At 42.5% G+C, this 18,393-nt stretch overlaps 2 protein-coding genes across 4 annotated transcripts in view; both read left to right on the forward strand.

Moving 5' to 3' along the window:
* The window catches only part of kif5bb (kinesin family member 5B, b), a 171,945-nt gene that overhangs the window by 82,179 nt on the left and 71,373 nt on the right, over positions 1–18,393 (forward strand). The gene's annotated exons all lie outside the window — the stretch shown is intronic.
* The window catches only part of epc1a (enhancer of polycomb homolog 1 (Drosophila) a), a 29,173-nt gene continuing 12,285 nt past the window's right edge, over positions 1,506–18,393 (forward strand). Inside the window, exons 1-2 of one of the 3 annotated variants that reach the window (XM_072667092.1) lie at positions 1,506–1,782; positions 6,587–6,667. Coding sequence is in view for 2 of the 3 variants with exons in the window: in XM_072667090.1 (XP_072523191.1) it covers positions 10,156–10,308 (153 nt within the window). In the remaining variant the exon portion in view is untranslated. Of the gene's footprint in view, positions 1,783–6,586; positions 6,668–9,878; positions 10,309–18,393 lie in introns of those variants that run through there. The other 2 variants (XM_072667091.1, XM_072667090.1) reach the window with 2 other exon arrangements.

Here is an 18,393-nt window from a genome sequence, read left to right on the forward strand (position 1 = left end):
ATATACATATTATTATTTCACCGTCTATGATTGTGGCATAGCAGACCCCTCAGAATTATGGTCATTAGTTAAACATGGGTTTTGATTTGTCTATGGCGAAAACAGAATTTGGAATAGCTCACATATTTCATATGTATTTTTAATATATTTAAAATAAAACTGGGTGGGATTGGCCCACTGAGACCAATCATAGCACCACCGCTGGCCAGAGTGTCCAAGTAGTTTGGATATATTACTAATAGATGTTAATATTAAGCGAAGTGATACTGTGTGAGCTCTAAACAGCATTATGGGAAATTACAGTTTGAGAGGTCAGAAGATTATTGTAGTAATGAAGAATAAGAATGAAAAAATATGCTGAATAATATACTGAATAAGCATGTGCATAGATGATGGTCTCTTCTGATCGCCAAAAATATATCAGAATCTTTAAAGGGCTCAGGTGATGTCAAAAAATCTGCAGAATATGGGCCGTGGTTCTATCTGTATTTTATCTATGTCTCAAGCTAATGGTTGTGATTATGTATTGTGGAAAAGATACACCAACAGCGTACACCTTTAGGCTGAAATTATTCTGCTTGAATGCATTATTTGGTGAGATGTTATATTCTGTTGTAAAATATATATTTATAGATTTATTTATTTATTGTTATTTATTTAAGTGCTAAAGGTTTGTGCTGACAAGTTCGGGGCCTAGTAATTGTATGTAAGGGCTACTCATTGTTAGCTCAAAGTAGGTAGCTCTTCTTTTGATATATATATATATATATATATATATATATATATATATATATATATATATATATATAATTATAATAAATAATGCACAATAAAACGGTGATGGTGTATTGATGTTTAGAAGCTTACCTATCAAAATTAGCCAACAGTGTATGACGTGTACAAAATGATCGATTATAAATCTGGGAATATTTATCTGTCAGGTGATGAAGAGAGGGCTGTATTTATTGTCTGCCTTTAACACAACACTAATACACAAAAATATAAGAGCCAGTCTGCAAATATACATGACTACCTAAATTATTTGGCTGGATTTCCTCAATAAAAAAGGAATATATACACTCCAGTGCTCAACATCTCATTGCGACAGACATTGTGTCATTCGTTTCTTAAAAAGACCTCCATTATTATTTTTATTATGTTGTTGTTGTTGTTTTACTTATTTTACTTTCTTCAAGGATTCTGTTTTTAACACAACCGGATCTGTAGGCGACCGTCCTTGCCTTGTGTTGCTGTTGCTCACTCTCCACAGGTGATTGGTGCCACTCGCCGACCAATCAGGACGCGTTTAATCGTCAGTGCAAAGTTGTTAACCCCCTGGTCACGTCCCAATATGTGTGCTTGAGCCCTAACCAGAACGCCTAGATAGTACAGTGACGCCGGGTCGTCCAATGGGCGCGCTGCAACTCCCCGCACTAGCTGAACGCTCTAGTTAGGAACCATGTACGCATATTGGGACGCGGCCCGATCTCGGACGATGAGTCGGTCAGCTGTGATGATCAGAAAAAACGCCTTTAGCTACTTTTGTCGACAGTTTACTTGGCGAAACCCGATCTGGATGTGGCTTGTTTCTTTCCCGACAACCGATCACCGTCGAATACGGATCATGCGGGCTTCCGGAGACACTCTGAGGTGGTTTTCGCTGCGGAGCGTTTTGTTGTCTCGCAGCTCCAACTATGCAGCCTTCACACGGTTGTGTAGCTTTAGCCTGTCATGTTCAACACAATTGCCACCCCGTCCGCGTCCGCCCTAGTGGTTAAACTGGTAAGTTGCTCTTTTCACAAAGAAAATAACCGATATAAGTTCTGGTTGTTGGGGGAATTTGTCGTCCACGTTCAGGCTGAACTGTGTAGCTCTCGGTCAGGAAATGGGGTCAGGGCTCAGCAGTTGAGCCAAACGTAGCTAGTTAAGCGAGCCGAGTTGTTGTCAGGGGCCGGAGTGTCGCTGTAACCTTCGATTTTCTCCACAAATGTTTGACCTAACGAGCTAAAAGTGACCAACCTTTAACCCCAAATATGTCAAAACCTTTAACAGGCGGTGTTAAAAGAGGCGCGCTGTATTTTGGGTGTAGATAAGGTGGGGAAATGCCGCTCAGCAGTGAGCTGCTCTCACTTTTCCGGCAGTGGCTTCATTTCGAGCCGAGCCCGACAAACTTCCTCGGTGTTCACCAGCAGGAGGGCTGGACACTCTCCGGACTCCTCGGTCGCGTTACAGCGCAGTTTTCAAAGGAAAGCAGAGGGTTTCCTAAGTGGATTCGTGTCTTTAAACGGGCTAATCGTGAGGTTGGTGGTCGTATGTCGCTGGCTGGCTAAGCGCTAAGCGCTAACCGCCAGGGCAGAGCAGACTAGGCGGGGACGCCGCCGAGATCTGAGCGCTATGACGACCAGACGCAGCGGCGAGACCAGCGGCTCGCTAACCCCAGCGCCTACAGCCGAGGGAGGAAGGGCCGGCTGTTAATCATGTGAGCTTAAAAGGCACTAAAAGCACTAGCTACTTCAGTGGGCTTGCCGTGTGCCCTGTTGAATAATGTCAGGGGTTTGCCCCTTCAGTCGAGCCGCAGCTGGTACAGTCTCTGACTGGCGCTCGTGGGCGGGACTAGCGGCCGGGGCTTCGCTGTGATTGGTCGTTTGCACGGTTCCCTCGAGCCGATCGCTTCGTGCTAATGGAGATGACCTCATTCACGGCCAGCCTGCTCCTGCCCTGCCACATTAGCGCTGGGCTGGCCGGTTTAATCTCTGGTCGTCGGCCTGCGACAACAGAGCAATGCCCTCTGAGCTGTGGCATCTCCGTTTATGCCCCAGTTTTCTTAGATGCGGTGAGAGAGGGGGTGAGGGTGGGGGTGGGGGTGGGGGTGAGGGTGGGGGTCGATTTTGGATATATGGAGTCACACGGTCTGGGATGCAGAAGGGAGGCTGAGGGAGACTTCCTGGAGTTTCTCTAGACTTCTCTAAAGGGTTTATTGTGTTGTGGCCCATATTTTATTTTCCAAGAAGAGACATTAGGGTTTAGGAAGGGTTTGGGAGTGGGAGGGAGGGAGGGAGGGAGGGGGGGTTTGGGGGGGGGGGGGGGGTGTAAAAAGGATCAGATAGAGAAATAGATCACTTTATTAATCCCAGAGGAAAGTCACACATCACAACAGCACGGATGTGATCGTAATAATAGGAAAATCATACAAATAAAAATAAAAGAAAACACTAATATAGTGCAGAGACATAAATAATATAAAAAAGAGCCTAATAAAAACAGAGAATACAGAAAGTTACATAAGTCTTAGGCCGTGGTGTAATATGTAATTATCGTGCAGCTCTGGTCTGTGGCCTAAATGCTTAACCTGCTTCTGTAGACCCGAGGTAAAAGTTCCCGTTTTAATGGATGAACTGTGCCATATTTAATGGACTTAATATTGTTTTAGTAGTAATGTGGATCAGTTAGCGTGCCTCTGCAGTCGCACTGTGGGCATTGCAGTTAAAATGTTTATCGATCAATTCCCATATATTTAAAAGATTAGTATTTATATACTCTACGCTGCCAACAGTATTCACTCCCCCATCCAAATCACTGAATTCAGGTGTTTTCAATCAATTCCATGCCCACAGGTGTATAAAACCAAGCAGCTAGGCTTTCAGACTGCTTCTACAAACGAGCTCAGTAAATAAAAGTCCAGTTGTGGAATTTCCTTGCTACTAAATATCCCACAGTCAGCTGTGGGTGGTATTATAATAAGGTGGAAGTACTAGAAGAATGGTCAAACATTCCCATAAACGCACTCCTAAAGCTTGTGGAAAGCCTTTCCAGAAGATTTGAAGCCGTTATAGTAGCAAAAGGAGGCCCAACATCATATTAAACCCAATGGATTAAAAATGGGATGTCGCTCAAGTTCATGGGCGAGCGAATACTTTTGGCAATATGGTGTATTTATAAGTATAGTGTGTATTAAACTGCAGAGAGCTAACAGACATTACCCAATAGCTTAGCAGGGAACCGTCTCACGCTACGTTTGTAAGGTAGTTATTAGTAGCTAATAGCCAAGTTCACTAAACACTCGAACCTGAACAATCTGAAGTCAGTCTGAGTCCTTGGTCTTTATTTGGTTATTTTTAATCGTCATGTTAAGCTGTTTTACTGAACTACAGGTAAGCATTAGTCGAACAGATATTGGGAACATGTGTAGTGATTTTAACAGTGAATTTAGTCCGTCCAGACATTTTACTAAAAGCTTTTAATGAAAAACCACTGCCAACAGCTTGAGCTCAAACCTTCCTAGAACAAGACTGTTAGTGAAACGACATTGATTTACCAAGCTTTGCCAAGATTTTCTGGCTGTTTAGTTTAGGTTTAGGGTCCATCTGGGTCATTCCACGCTTTAACACTGCCCGATACACCCTTCAGACTGATCTATCAAAGTCACTTGAACAGTTAACCAGTTTCTCCTCATTATTTCCAATTGCCCTCAGTAGTTTCACAAGGCCTACATGATGGGTAAAAGTAACGTGTTAATGTTCATTTTCAAGCATATTTAAACAACTGAGAAACTGCATTTCATTAAATTATTATGGTCATGACCTGAATCACAAACTTATATCTTCAAGCCTTTCCATATGTATCCCGGTTTTATGCATTGTAATCAGATTTTTTGGATGGAATTATATTTAGTTTGGCTTAGTTTGTGAAAGTAGGAAAATGAAAGAACTGGTCTAGACTCAGTGTGGAGTAAAATTAGTGTATGCTTAACTATATATAATCCAGTATACATGCAAGAGTACAACAGTAAGACCTAAAACACACTGACGACTTGCTAAATTGCAGTAAGCAAAATGGTGAAGTCAATCAGCCTCTAATGCCCATTTCTGCATTTATAAATGCAACATCTTGTATTATTTTAACCTTAAAATAGCAGTTTCAACATCATGTTGATGCTCCAGTGACCTGTAATAGCGAGTGTAGCACCACTATCGATGCTACTCTGGACTTACATTTACATTTACGGCATTTAGCAGACGCTCTTATCCAGAGCGACTTACAAAGTGCTTTGCTATTTACCCAAGAAAACCTTAGCTAGTTAGAATAGACTAATAGTTCAAAGATACCTTTAGCTTAGACACTTGGCGTGGAAGAAACTGCAGTATATAACTCTGGCAGGCAGGATAAGCTTGCGAGAGCTGGCTAACACTGCCTAACCCGAGTCATATTCATGTGTAAAGCTCTGTAATATTGCTCTATCGCCACCACCCACATGCTTCTTTTACTTTCTGTGCCAGTGCTGTATCCCTTCATCAGCTTATAAAATGCACATGAAAATAGTTTCCTTTAGTGATGGATTAGAGCATGAATTACACTGTACTGTACTGACTGTAGGGGGAGCCCAGGAGCAAGAAATACCAGTTTTTGCATAATGCTGCTTTAAATTACTGTAATTATACCTATTTAAATATTACTATCTTTACTCTTCTTCTGGCTAATTCCCAGTTTTGGTGAGATTAGGCCACACCATGAACACATTACCGAATCTGTCTAACTGATGATTTATTATAACCCATGTTCATTTTTAATGAGCTGCTCAGTCAGGTTACAGCATAATGCTCTTGGCATGAGTTTTAGTGGCACGTTCTTCAGCCTTTGCGGTTCATGCTGTAATTAGCAACCGGCTTAGGGCTCAGCCCAAGTCTGGAAATGTCCACAGCTCCAGCACTGTGAATCACACTCGCATCTGTCTCCGGGACAAAATGGGCACTTGCCTGTTTACATGTCGTTGCTTTTTTACTAAAACTCACTTTTTGTTTTTTCTAGCTTTGTCCTTAAAGTCCAACTACATAGGACATTTATCCTGTTGCACTCAGGATGGGTCTTAAATGCAGCCTGTGCAGGCAGATGTCTAATACTAACCTAACATGCAGCCTAGGAGCGGGCAATGTGGCAGTATTTTATCAGTATAGTGTTTTATTATAGTGAAAAATGATGTTGCAGTACTATTTTATGAGCATTTTCTGGGTACTTGTAATGTTTCATTACAAAGAAAGAAGGATGATTTCTGTTTGATTGGATTTAGTGTCATACAGTGTGTAAAACGCTGGAATGATGGTCATTATATGCTCTTAAAAATAATGGTGCTACAAAGAGTTCCTCAAGCAATGGTTCCATAGAGAACATGTTCCATGTTTGTAATGGAGCATGTGAGTTTGAACATCCTCTAATCTGGGGAAGCACTTTTACATGAAGTTAAGGTTAAGCTGTGGGGTGGTGAAACTGTGTCCTCTGCAATGATGGTGTGCCACCCAATACTTTTGGGCTGAGTTGGGTTGGTGATCATCCAACATTCTGGCCATACTAACACACTTGTTGCTGAATGCAATCAAATCCTCATGATTTGAGCATTGCTCAAAAATCTAGTAGAAAGCCTTCCCTGGACAGTAGAGACAGTGACTTGCTTTTTATTTTAAATATCTTTGATTTTGGACGAAATGAATGAGCAACTGTCCCAATACTTTTGTCCATATAGTGTAAGTGTTAGATTTAGGCTATGCCATATTACACACCACTAATGACGTCTACAATTTCATTCACCCTGCAGGCCTCAGAGGATCTAGACTAATGGATAATTTGGATACTGTTTTACACGCCTCTGTCTACAGTATGGCACAGAAGCTTAAAGGTGAGTTGAACGTTGCACGGCCTGCTTTTCATTCGTGTCTGCATTTCTTATGACTTTGATTCTGGGTAATCTGATTACGCGACTTTCCTCAAGATGTAGCACCTTTAACTACTGGTACACAGTCCTGAGTAAATTACATATATCTGCAACGAGAGATCTCAGATGTGGGAAATGGTTCTCACTGGTCGTTATGGTGTCCCAGGGGGTTGCTATGTTATTGATAAATATGTCTGCAGCAGTTTTAGCACTAAAATGAGGTGAAGAGCTTGGTTGGTTGGTTGGTTGATTAAAGGATAAACGTTTGCAGCCTAGACGTTGCTAAAACCGATGTCTAGTCTGGCATTACATCCTCCCAGAACTACTAGCAGTGATGGGACAACACCTTCAGCCCTCATTAAAAGGATGACTTCCTGCTCCATCCATCGCCACTGGCTGGATGTCAGCCATGCTATATTAAAACCTACTAAAGATTCAGATACCTCCTTTGTATCCAACACATGCTGTGAACAAGGCTGTGACTATACTGTGCAAATGTGCCACCTTTGTGTCATCTTTATGAATTTTCAGAAACCATAAACAATTTTTCTAAACATTTCAATTAGGGCTGCACAATATATCAATTTAGCATCACCATCGCTGTGTGTGCCTGAGCAGTTTAGATTCTCTGCCTGAGAAAATGGTCTGCTATGTAGGCTTAGGGTTTTTTTATGCTATTTATTTATTTTATATAAAGCTATGGTGTGATGATCACAATATAGCAAATTAAGAAATCACACTGTGATCATAACAGGTCACACAAGTTAGAATGTTATCATTGAGCACCGGCCCACGCAGTGCCCACACGTGAGCTCCTCAACTTCTCCACCTTATACTTCACCTTAACATCATTCTGAACAGATTCCGGTCATTCAGACAACTCAGAATTAAAGGTCAGGTCTACTTACTAAAAAAATGCCAGGTTTTCATCTGGCTCTGGCTCATAATGACAGTTTTTTTGGTCCCGATCTAAGCTCTAATGCGCTGTAGTCACATTGCAGGATATGCAGTGTCCGATGCAATGTCGTTATATCAAACACGTCACAGCTTTTTTTTTTTTTTTTTTTTTTTTTTTTTTTAAACTACTACAGAAGGAAAATCTGCACTGTGCTCATTTTTCATGACTGATCCAGAGGCAGATTTAATCTGCCCAATATCACTTATTTTAGTCCAGTCCTGGAGATGTGAAGTGCATTATTAATATAATGAGATGTTGCATCACTGACTTTTTAATATATATATATACATACACATACATAAATATACACACACACACACACACACACACACACACTATTATATAAGATTTTACTTTCCTCAAAAATCACATAAGCAGTTCCCATTAAAACATGATATCAGAAAAAATATATTATATGTATATAATTATGCATATTATATATATTATTTATATATATATATATATATATATATATATATATATATATATATATATATATATATATATATATATATATATATACACACACCCAAGCAGACAATTAATGCAGTGCTTAGATTGGAGGAGTGAAATATGGACAAGGTGTTTCCTTAGGTTTAAGGTATTCTGCATATTGCAACATATTGCCTGTATCTGTAGGCCGTCCTATATCTTCTTTCTCCTCTAAAGTGATGGTTATGTGTGATGTACCAGTAATACTGCCTGTTTGGTTTATAAACACATTCCGCAACATGGATTATGTCCTTGTGGCTGAGTTCATACATACCTGAACATCACATTTCACCAGTTAGATCTGGAGCGTCTGGAGTAACATCCACTGTTGCTCACCTCCTGTTATAAAGATTTATTTTTAATGTAATGTGGGACGTTAGGAAAAAGCAGGTTTATGTTTCCACAATTCCAAAGAAAATTAGAGCAGTGCCTGATGCCCGTGAGGCCTTTCCATGCGTTTCCAGCAGAGGGAGGCGTTTCCCAACACAAGCGGCCTGTAATCAGTGCTTAATTCCAGATAAACAGTCCCGTCACCATAGTGCATGAGTAGCATCACATCAATAACCCCACATCTCTTTTAAATGCTCGTCTCACACTACAGTAGGACATAACTGAGTTTTCAGTGCACCCTGAAATTCAGTACCTTTTGTGGTGCCAAGCAAACTGTTTGAGTCGCAAATCTGTCATTCAGTAAGTACTAAGTTTTAGTGGTCAGCCTCCTCAGCGTTTATAAAGAAACACAGCATGTATTTACATTTTTATGTTTTTCTTATTTGTGAAATATGTTCATTTAAAAGCAAAATAAGCCATTTAATTGGTGTGTTGTTCAGGAATCAAGACTGTAGTAAAGCTATGGGTATGAAACATTTAAAGGATACCCAATCCAGTGATGTGTTGCAGAAATGGTTTCTGTGCAGCGGCAAACAGCTGGGACTAGGTCAACTGAGTGACCGCTCGGGTGGTTTTGTACATTTTCAGGACAGAAATGTCAGCAGAGTAAAACCGGGAAAACAAGTGTGTGTGTGTGTGTGTGTGTGTGTGTGTGTGTGTGTGTGTGTGTGTGTGTGTGTGTGTGTGTGTGTGTGTGTAAACAACATTGCATCTCCAAAATAGGAACTTTACTGGAAAAAGTCCAGGTTAAAAAAAATTTAATAGTGGTACGTTCATCATGAAATTTAGACATAAGATATATATATATATATATATATATATATATATAATTTTATTAATTTTATTTTTATTTATTTATTTTTTAAATGGGGTGGAATATGTGGGGCCATAACAAAAATAAATAATGATTGAATGATGATTTACTTCTAATGCAATAAGTAAATGTACACAAACGTGTGTGTGTGTGTGTGTGTGTGTATATATATATGCATATATATGCATGCATACACACAAATATATATAATTACACACTTATTCGTGTACACACACAAGTGTGTGTGTGTAAATCATCTTATTTTTATTTATTTATTTATGTTATAAATGCTTATCTACACGTAATATTTATGACCCCACATAGTCATAAAAACAAACGGTTGTGTGTGTGTGTGTGTGTGTGTGTGTGTGTGTGTGTGTGTGTGTGTGTGTGTGTGTGTGTGTGTGTGTGTTTCTCCCCATCCCCCATGTCCTCCGCCCCTCTGGGCGCGCACGCGCGCTACCCCGAGTGCGAATGGCTGGTGTGTGCGGGGGGAGGGGAGGAGGAGATGGAGGGGGGTCGGGCCGCAGGAAGCAAACCGAGAGTTAAAGAGTTTTTAATGTCCGCCATGTTGGCCATGGCGTGCTGAAGCAGGATCCAGAGCGGGTCTACGGGCGAACACAGAGCAACCGAGAGAGCGACCAGGACCCGGGCCCGCCCGGCTCCCAGCTTCTCGCTGAAGTAAACCCAACGAACGACTCTGCTCACCGCCACAGACTCCTCAATGAGAGCGTTAACGGGCTCGTTAGTGAATCTAAGGGGACCTGGTACATTTATGCTCCATCTTTCAGTATAAAAATGAGTAAGTTGTCGTTTCGGGCGCGGGCGCTGGACGCCGCCAAGCCCCTTCCCGTCTTCCGCTGCGAGGACTTGCCGGACCTGCACGAATATGCCTCCATCAACCGGGCAGTGCCGCAGATGCCGACGGGGATGGAAAAGGAGGAGGAATCGGTACGTTTGGCGGCGCGGTAGACGCGTTTACCCGCATCTTGTACTTTGTTTTTCAGCGCGAGCAGCGCCCTGCTATCGCCTGCGCAGGTTTGCACAAAATGGCGGCCGCTCCGTTTTCTTTCCCCTCGGTAAAGTGCAGCGGTCGTGTGCGCTGCGCCCAATATTTCGGCCCGTACGCGGATATAAACGCGCTACCTTGCGATTTTGGGAGAAATATTCGTGTTGTAGCCGCTCGTTCGCCTGGGAATCGCTGTGCAAAACACAAAGGAGTCACGTGACCATTGCCAAGCCGCCATTTTGTGTCCGGGCTCGTCGTTGGGCTGCGGCGCTGCGGCGGCTCTCAGCAGCCGGCAGGAGGCGCTACCCGAGCGTGTGCACACGGGCAGAGGCGGGTTTACTACCTGCGCTGCTTTCAAAACATGTCAGATAGGAGACTTCAGCGTGTCTCCCCCAGTGGTGTTTCACAGTTAGTGAGAGAACGTGCTGAACTTGAGGAGCTGAGATCGGGGCTAAGTCGAGACCCTGCTCTGCGGCCTGGTGTCCACAGTGTGTCACTAGGTCGGCTGGACATGTGGTAAACTCACTGGTGTGTTGACAGAAGTCCTACTGCACCAGGAATGCTGTCTGTAGTGAGGTGAGGGATGCCTGATCTAACTCATAAAGGTCCTGGCTTGGCTGCCAGGGTACACTGGACCCCTTTCATTCAGAAGAAGGATACACCTGTACCTGTTTACCATGGTGGTCCGGGCCTGATCAGCTGTGCTCCTCACATTTATGGCGGTTAGCAGTCACTCCCTCTCAAAGCGCCCCGCTGAAGTGCTTCACTGTCCTCTCAATGTTCCCTAGCTATTGCGAATAGTAGTGAGACAGTCTAGAGTCCGAAGATGCCTCCAACTGGGTACTGCTGCCATACCGAAGTCAGTACAGACGCACCGCGCAGACCGCGCTCTCTTCAGCGGTTTCTGAATGTCTAAGAAATCAAACCCGGACACGAGTGCAACCACGGGCCTTCAATAAGTGCCTGATTAGGGCTGAATTAGGTGCTGGAGGAGAAGGTCGGCTTGAAAGCAGCAGGTTAATTCAGCTGGTCAGATGATGCTCGGTAGAAGTTTGTTCGCCCACCTTGGCTCCAGGACTCCAGCTTGGTAGAGATGGGAGCCTGGCACTTTTTTGGGATGGGACGGTTCAATATAATAACGTGCATCACTGAAATCCGTCCAAGTCACATTTTGGAGGGGGAATAAGAAGATTGTGGGGACATGAGGAGACTCTAAGCTCTAATGTGGTTCCTGTCATCAGGTAAACCCTGCAAATGCTGGTTCTGTAGGACAGGAATGGAGGCATGGGTGTTGTAATCATGGCTATAAGCTGCACGGTGGAGCTTGAACAGACCCCTTTACTGCTGTGTACAGGTCACCAGTTTTTAGTTTTCATGATGAAACTCTTGAGTTTGTCATTTGGTCGCCTTTGAAATCTGCTCTACACATCCAGCTCTGTCCTCATATATTTTATGCGTTGTTTGCATTAATGCCGCCATGAGAGCAGCTACTCTAGACAGGCTAATTGAGTGTCCTATCATTTCAGACTCCTGAGAACTAACTTGCTTACTGGGCTAGAGTCAAACCAGGCTGGGCTAAGTTTTGCAGAAAGCTGAGGGTGTGCGCTTCAGTTACTGCCCCCAGGAGCGTAATGAATCAGAAGCTCTCTCAATCCCTTATGACCCTTTCCACTGTCCATAAACCAGTCCCAGGGCCTCCCGCTTCACTGTAGCGGAGCCGAAGGACACCTGCACTGCATGTTAGTGTTCCCCTCTGGATCCCAGCGTATTAAATATATGCACGGCTGAATTGGCTGAGGTAGTTGACAAGGATGTGCTAGAAAGTGTTCAGGTGTGTTTTGTGGGATTGCCATGGTTGTAAATTATACAGGTAGACGGACACACATTGGTTCACATCAGCCCTTGAGAAACGGTTTGCAGTTTCGCAATCGTGTTGACATGAAACTCTCCCACCAGGGTTTAATATTCAGAACGTCTCCTGCTCTCGGTGACGGAGCTGTCCGTGCTGTTGGACTGCTGAGCACCCACCCCCCACCCCCGGAGGGCGCGATAAAATAACTTGATTGTAAATTCAGTCGTCACACATTACAGTTTAAAGCTCCTGTTGAAAGTTTAAGCCTAATTCCTCTACTGAGAGCTCCCTGCATTACACGTCGCCCTTATTACACCTTTAACACAATGTTGACAAACTTCTATGTTGGTCATGTGTCTCACATTTACCAGTTATCTTAATTTACAATAAAGCGAGAGGTTACTCTTCATGCTTTAAACCAGGGGAAGTTGGGAAGTTCTGGTGCTGGAGGTCAGGACATTTTTGTGTTTTTCCTGCTCAAGCACACCTGACTCAACTCTCCTGTTAATAGTCAGCTGCAGGTTTAGTAGGTCCATTGGAGCAGGACAGCCAGTAAACTGTGCTGTACTCTGGCCTGCATTGCCCACCGCTCTTCTAAGCCTTTGTACCCAGCTGTAGTAACTGGGGGACATGCAGGGTTTATTCCTAAACATTGATTCATTTGAATAAGCACGAGGAAGTAGGCCGTTAAGTTAACGTGGAAGCAGACGGTGCCAGTTGATGGCTTGCGTAATATTTTGTCCGTATGCTCTGTTCAAAAACAGGAAGTTCCTAACTGGATGCCTTTTAGTGTATTAACATGCTCTTCCTTTACTCCTTTTGGTTCACTGGTCTGTTGTTTTAGTCAAGGTGAGATGTTACAACACTTGACCTCATCTCACATGTGTTGTTTACTATGACCACTGCCACGCCCTTGCTGTCAGGCTCTGCAAGTGTCTGATGGCTTTCCTATCTTTCAGCTTTAAGGGGTTCTCATGGTCAGGCCAAGGATAAAAATGCTTACAGTTGGTGCTGGGTGGTGTTGATTAGAGTTGTAATGTGGACGTATTGAAGCATGATTGTTTGCAGTACTGGTGTCAGACAGTGGTTTATTTTGTGTTTAGAAACTGACTGCTAGAGAGCCGAGATTATATTTGTATTCAGGCCCAGCTGTTCAGATTGGATGAAAAGTAAATGTTTCCTTTGACTCAGATGTTCTGCATATGATGGTGTCTTAAACGGACTGTTATCCTAAAATAACAGTGAAAAAAGGTCAATGTAGTGTCTTGCCTTGATATCAGTTGTAATCATTGTATTTTGGTGCGTGTCAAATCCCCAGGTTATTGCCAATACACAGCCCTGCTATTGTTTGATTCAGTATTATAACCCTAACCAAGTCATGGTTTCAGTTTGCAAAGTTAATAAGCTCATTTGTCCTCAGTACTACAACTCTGCTAATGTCTTGCACACCTGAAAGACTCCTTTAAGTGGTCTTGAACCTGGGTGATGCACAAGTTTGGTTTGAAATGACCAGCGATATTTAGTTTGTTTTGCTATTGTAGTGTGCTAAGCTAACTCGTGCAACCGGTGGACAATGTGGTCTCGCAGCTATTACATGGTATTGTTGCACTGGGGCAGGGACTGTTAATGCGGACTGTGCTTTGTTGTCTGGGATATATCAAGAATAATGTGGTCCCCTCTGAATGTGGTTTGGGTTATCTGATTACAATACGTCCTCAAGACACACTGTATTCCATTCATACCTGTACCTTGTTCTGTCCACGTCTCGGCTCACGCGTTAATGCAAGGCCTAAAAGTATGTGAGACACTAGAGGCCTCATGGCCCTTTTACCTTCCTGCTAAATTCCCAAAAGGTTGAGTAAAGATCCAGTACTTTAAATTTCAGTTCACCAAGCTCAGAGTTTCAAAGTTTAGCAGAAATGTTTCTCCTCTAAAGGCAGACTGCTTTGCTCAGACTGCTCCAACACTCTACTACCCCACAGCAAGAATATCAGATTCATCTTGTTTACATCATCTGACACCTGATCCATAATTTTGCTGCTGATATTGGCTCGAGAGCCTTCAATACAGATATACTGTCTGATTAAAATCAATGTCCTGGTGTGTCTGTCATGCATACCAGTGTAGGAGCCATATTGCCCATTGCTGCTTACAATCAGATGTGTAGCAGTGCAACAAAATATTGCATGATGCACAGCTGTGCATTGTGAAGAGCAGCCGTTCTGTTGATTCTTTCTAAATTAGGTGCATTTTGTGATCAAAACATGTAAACAAGCACCAGTCGGCACCCCTACGCCCAGCACGTTCCTGCAGGCGGGCTGTTGATTACGTAACTTTTTTTTTTGTGTGTGTGTGTTCTATGTACAGTGGATATGAGCACAGTGTGAATGATCTACCTTGACTTATTGCTGATTAGTAAAATAGGCCGGTGGAGCAGTTCTTTCCATTCCCTTTCTCTCTCTCTCTCTCTCTCTCTCTCTCTCTCTCTCTCTCTCTCCCCCCCCTTTGAGATTTTACTCCTGACTGATGGTATGTTGTGCTGGTCAGAGTTGAACTTTCCTGTACATCTGGAGCTGAAGAATGCTGCACAGGGCCCCGAGTCGTTCGGCTGATAAATGTATAGTGACAGCATGAACCCTCTGACCTCCAAAATCTTCTGATTAGGCCGATGTGATTTGCAAGTGAAATTATACACATGCAGTATTTCTTTAGCCTCTGGATGTATCTAAAGCTGTGAGATTCAGCTACAGCTGTTAAATGATGGAGTATGTGTAAATACCTTAATTAAGCGTTATTTATGGTGGGTGTGAAATAAAGCGGCTGGTTTAGTGTGTTGTGTCCTGCTCATTGCAAAGCTATACTGGTGTCAACGGTTCAGCCAGATAATACATCTGCCTGCGTATGAGATTGGACACAGGTTTGGGTCTTGCTTTTAACTTGCATGAGGTGACATTAGCCTTAATATGTGGAAATATGTGCACAGGATGACTCCAAATATGAGTGTGCTGGTGGTAATGGCGTGGTGTCCACTGGGAAATTTATACCCAGCCAAGGTTGTTGGATGATTTTAATGGACGTGCTGGTAAAATTAACTGAAGGCGGCTATAGGAGGGCATGCATAATTCAAGCAAATGTGGTGCTTCTTGAAAAATTTAACACAGGGACATGGTTGTCTGTCCAGCAAATGTTAGAAGAGGATGGGGTGATTAGATTTGAGCCAACTAAAGGTGTATGACTATGCTGATGAGTTGGTCATCCTTCAGGCTGTTATTGCTGTTCAGTACTTAAGGTCACTTTCAGATGATCTGTGGTGAACCTATTTTGAGGAATTGAACTGGTTGGCATGTTGAGGGATTTCACAGCATCGGCTCATTTTGTACATGTCCGCTCCTAGATTGCTTGTGTGCTTTACAGCTTTTATTTAGGAGTAGCCTAAATGTTATATGGTGTTCTGCTGTCTAGTCTGGGCTAGAGGTCATGGAAGTGCTCCAATTGAATTTGACCTGCTTTTCCCTGGTTCCCAGCCGGAATGCAGAGACAGTGTAAACATTTGGCCGAGGGCAGCTTAAGTCAGCGTTTACTGCCAGTTCAGCAGACCGGTGTCACCCATAAAGCTGCAGACAGAGTCAGCTGATTAGCAAAGATATGAGAGGTCTGAGCCTCCTGTTTGGCTCCATGTGCATTTCTCCCAAGTTATCGATGTAATATTACCTTTCCTCTTCAGAGTAGGTCGGCACTGAAGTGGATTTTATGGACCAGTAATCATGAATTAATACCTTGTGATAGATACCAATATTAATTGATTTTTTGACCTTTTCTTTTTTTTACAAAAAGGTTTATGCTATTAGGAGTCATTGGGCAGTTGTCTGTTATAATTGTCTGTTGTAATTACAGTATTCCTCACATCAGTAGCTCCATTTTCCAAATATGTGATGAATACTACAGTGACATACGTTCATTGTTGGATCTCTGCGAGTGCTGTAGTGTTAAATAGGAATTATAACAGGAAGTTTATTGTAAGGTCTAGAAGGGTTTTGTCTCAGATAATAGGAGTCTGTATTAAAACATGATGCAGCAACACCCCCATGTCATGCCATAAAGTTAAAATTTATGGGCTCAAGAAAGTGATTGTATTGTAGAGGGGATGGTTGGGGGAACTAACTCCTATCTTTTCTTTCTTCCCCTCCCCTCCCCGGTCCGTGTGTGTGAGTCAAGATGAGTTGCCGCAGGGTTGGTGTTGAATGTTTAGCTTTATTCAGAGGACTGTGCCAAAAGAAGTCTGCCCCTGGTCTCTGCTAATTGCTTCCTTATGTAAGGGCATTCTGCAAAGAGTTCAGATCTGAGTCACGAGTATGTGTGTGTCAGAACGGGAGTGTGTGAGCATGCAGGCAAGGTATTGGAAAGTTTTTCTTTGAATAATATGGTCTTCTGAGCTGGAACTGGCCAACTGCATATTTGATTAGTGTTAATAGTTTAATTTGATGCACACGTTTTGAAATGGAAACTCATTATATGGAGTTTTAACAGCAGCATTTTGTTTCTATCAGTATCACAATACGTATCGTGGATTGCTTGAAATGGCTTTGAATATTGTGGTGTTTTTGCTGTCATTGGACCCTACTCCACTATCTCCCAAGTATCTAATTGGTTTTAGTTTGTCATGTGACCCCGTTCAGCCCAGCCAGGTTTATTAGGTTCATTGTCTGAAGGTCTAAAACTAGAAACTGAGAGTCACTTCTTGTGGTTCTGGTCCATGCCATGCGTAACAGTTAAAGGTATGCAAGTTTTAATAAAATCTCTTGCCATGTCACTGTCTAAGTAGGTGGACTTGTTGTCCAACGTCATCTGATTTTCAAAGTAAGGTTCCAGGAACCTTTCAAAAAGACTGTTAATGGGTTGCAGTGTAATCTTGGATGGTCTTTATAATGAATGTCTGAATCAGAAGCCAAGGATTCTTATTTATGAGCATGGGAAATCAGGAGCTGTCTGAACGTTTGGTAAATTTATTGCTGTTGCTGCATAGGACTTTGAGCCAAGAATATTTTGGAGTTAATTACATGCAGCACGTTCTGTCCTTATCTTGTCAAGTCTGTCACTGATGTGGTTGGACTGGAGATTGTGGGTGATGTATAGGGATATGTTTATGGATTGATTATCAGCTATATTAAGCTTTATCCAGGTGTTTGTGCAAGCTCTCCTCACACGGTCAAAGTGGCATTTAAAACCTGACTGGAAAAAAAAAAAAAGTCTATAGGGAGAATTCAGCTAAACCATTTATTAAAATTGAAATGCGTTCTGGTTGTGGCAGTGGTGCACAGCTGATCACAAGAAGCGCTTGTTTTGTGTCTGGTTGTAAAATGCATTATTTTCTAAATGTTTGGCAACTTGTGTTGTCAACATTTCAGACTGATGAATGTGGTGTAATGGTTTGGGCAATGTTTTCTTGGCCTACTTTGAGAACATTGATGCCAATCAGTCGTCGTTTAACTGCCACAGCCTGTTTGACTGTTTCTGACCATGTGCATCCCTTCATGGCCACAGTTTATCAATCTTCTGATGGCCAGTATGCTGATGCAGAAGCCATGTTGAACTGGTTTCGTAAAGATGATAAATTAATTTAGTGTTCTTCAAAAGCCTTCACAGCCAGTGGATCAGAAACCAATAGAGCATTGTTGAGATGTGGTACAACGGGAGATTTACGGCAAGAAAGCGCTCCTGTGAAAATTTGCAGAAATTGCGAGACGCAACATGGACCAGAAATTCATATAAATGTTTCCAAAATCTTTTGAAATCCATGCCGCAAAGAATTGTGGATGTTTTGAAAGTAATGGGAAGCCTGACCCAGTATTAGTGTTCCTGTTAATTGCTTTCAGATTGTTAAACATTTTTGGCTCAGATGAATGGTCAGTTGTTGGAATAATAAATTATCAGGGAGTTCCTGGTCTGTCTTCTTTCCAGCATCAGAAACATGATGGAGTTAGAGGAGATCTTATTAGAGTGGTAGTCTAGATGCTTGTTGGTCAGCTAAAACATTTTCCTGCACTAAGCGGTATAGTAGTCGTCTTTTTGACTTAAGCATAGTTTTTGTTACTGTTTTACAGAAGGTTGACTGTTATGTCTTGTAGAACTGTCATTTTATAATGCCACCCTTTTATTTAGATGAATGCTGTAGCGA

The sequence above is a fragment of the Salminus brasiliensis genome, chromosome 22 (assembly GCF_030463535.1).
Source record: "Salminus brasiliensis chromosome 22, fSalBra1.hap2, whole genome shotgun sequence".
Classification (NCBI taxonomy): Eukaryota; Metazoa; Chordata; class Actinopteri; order Characiformes; family Bryconidae; genus Salminus; species Salminus brasiliensis.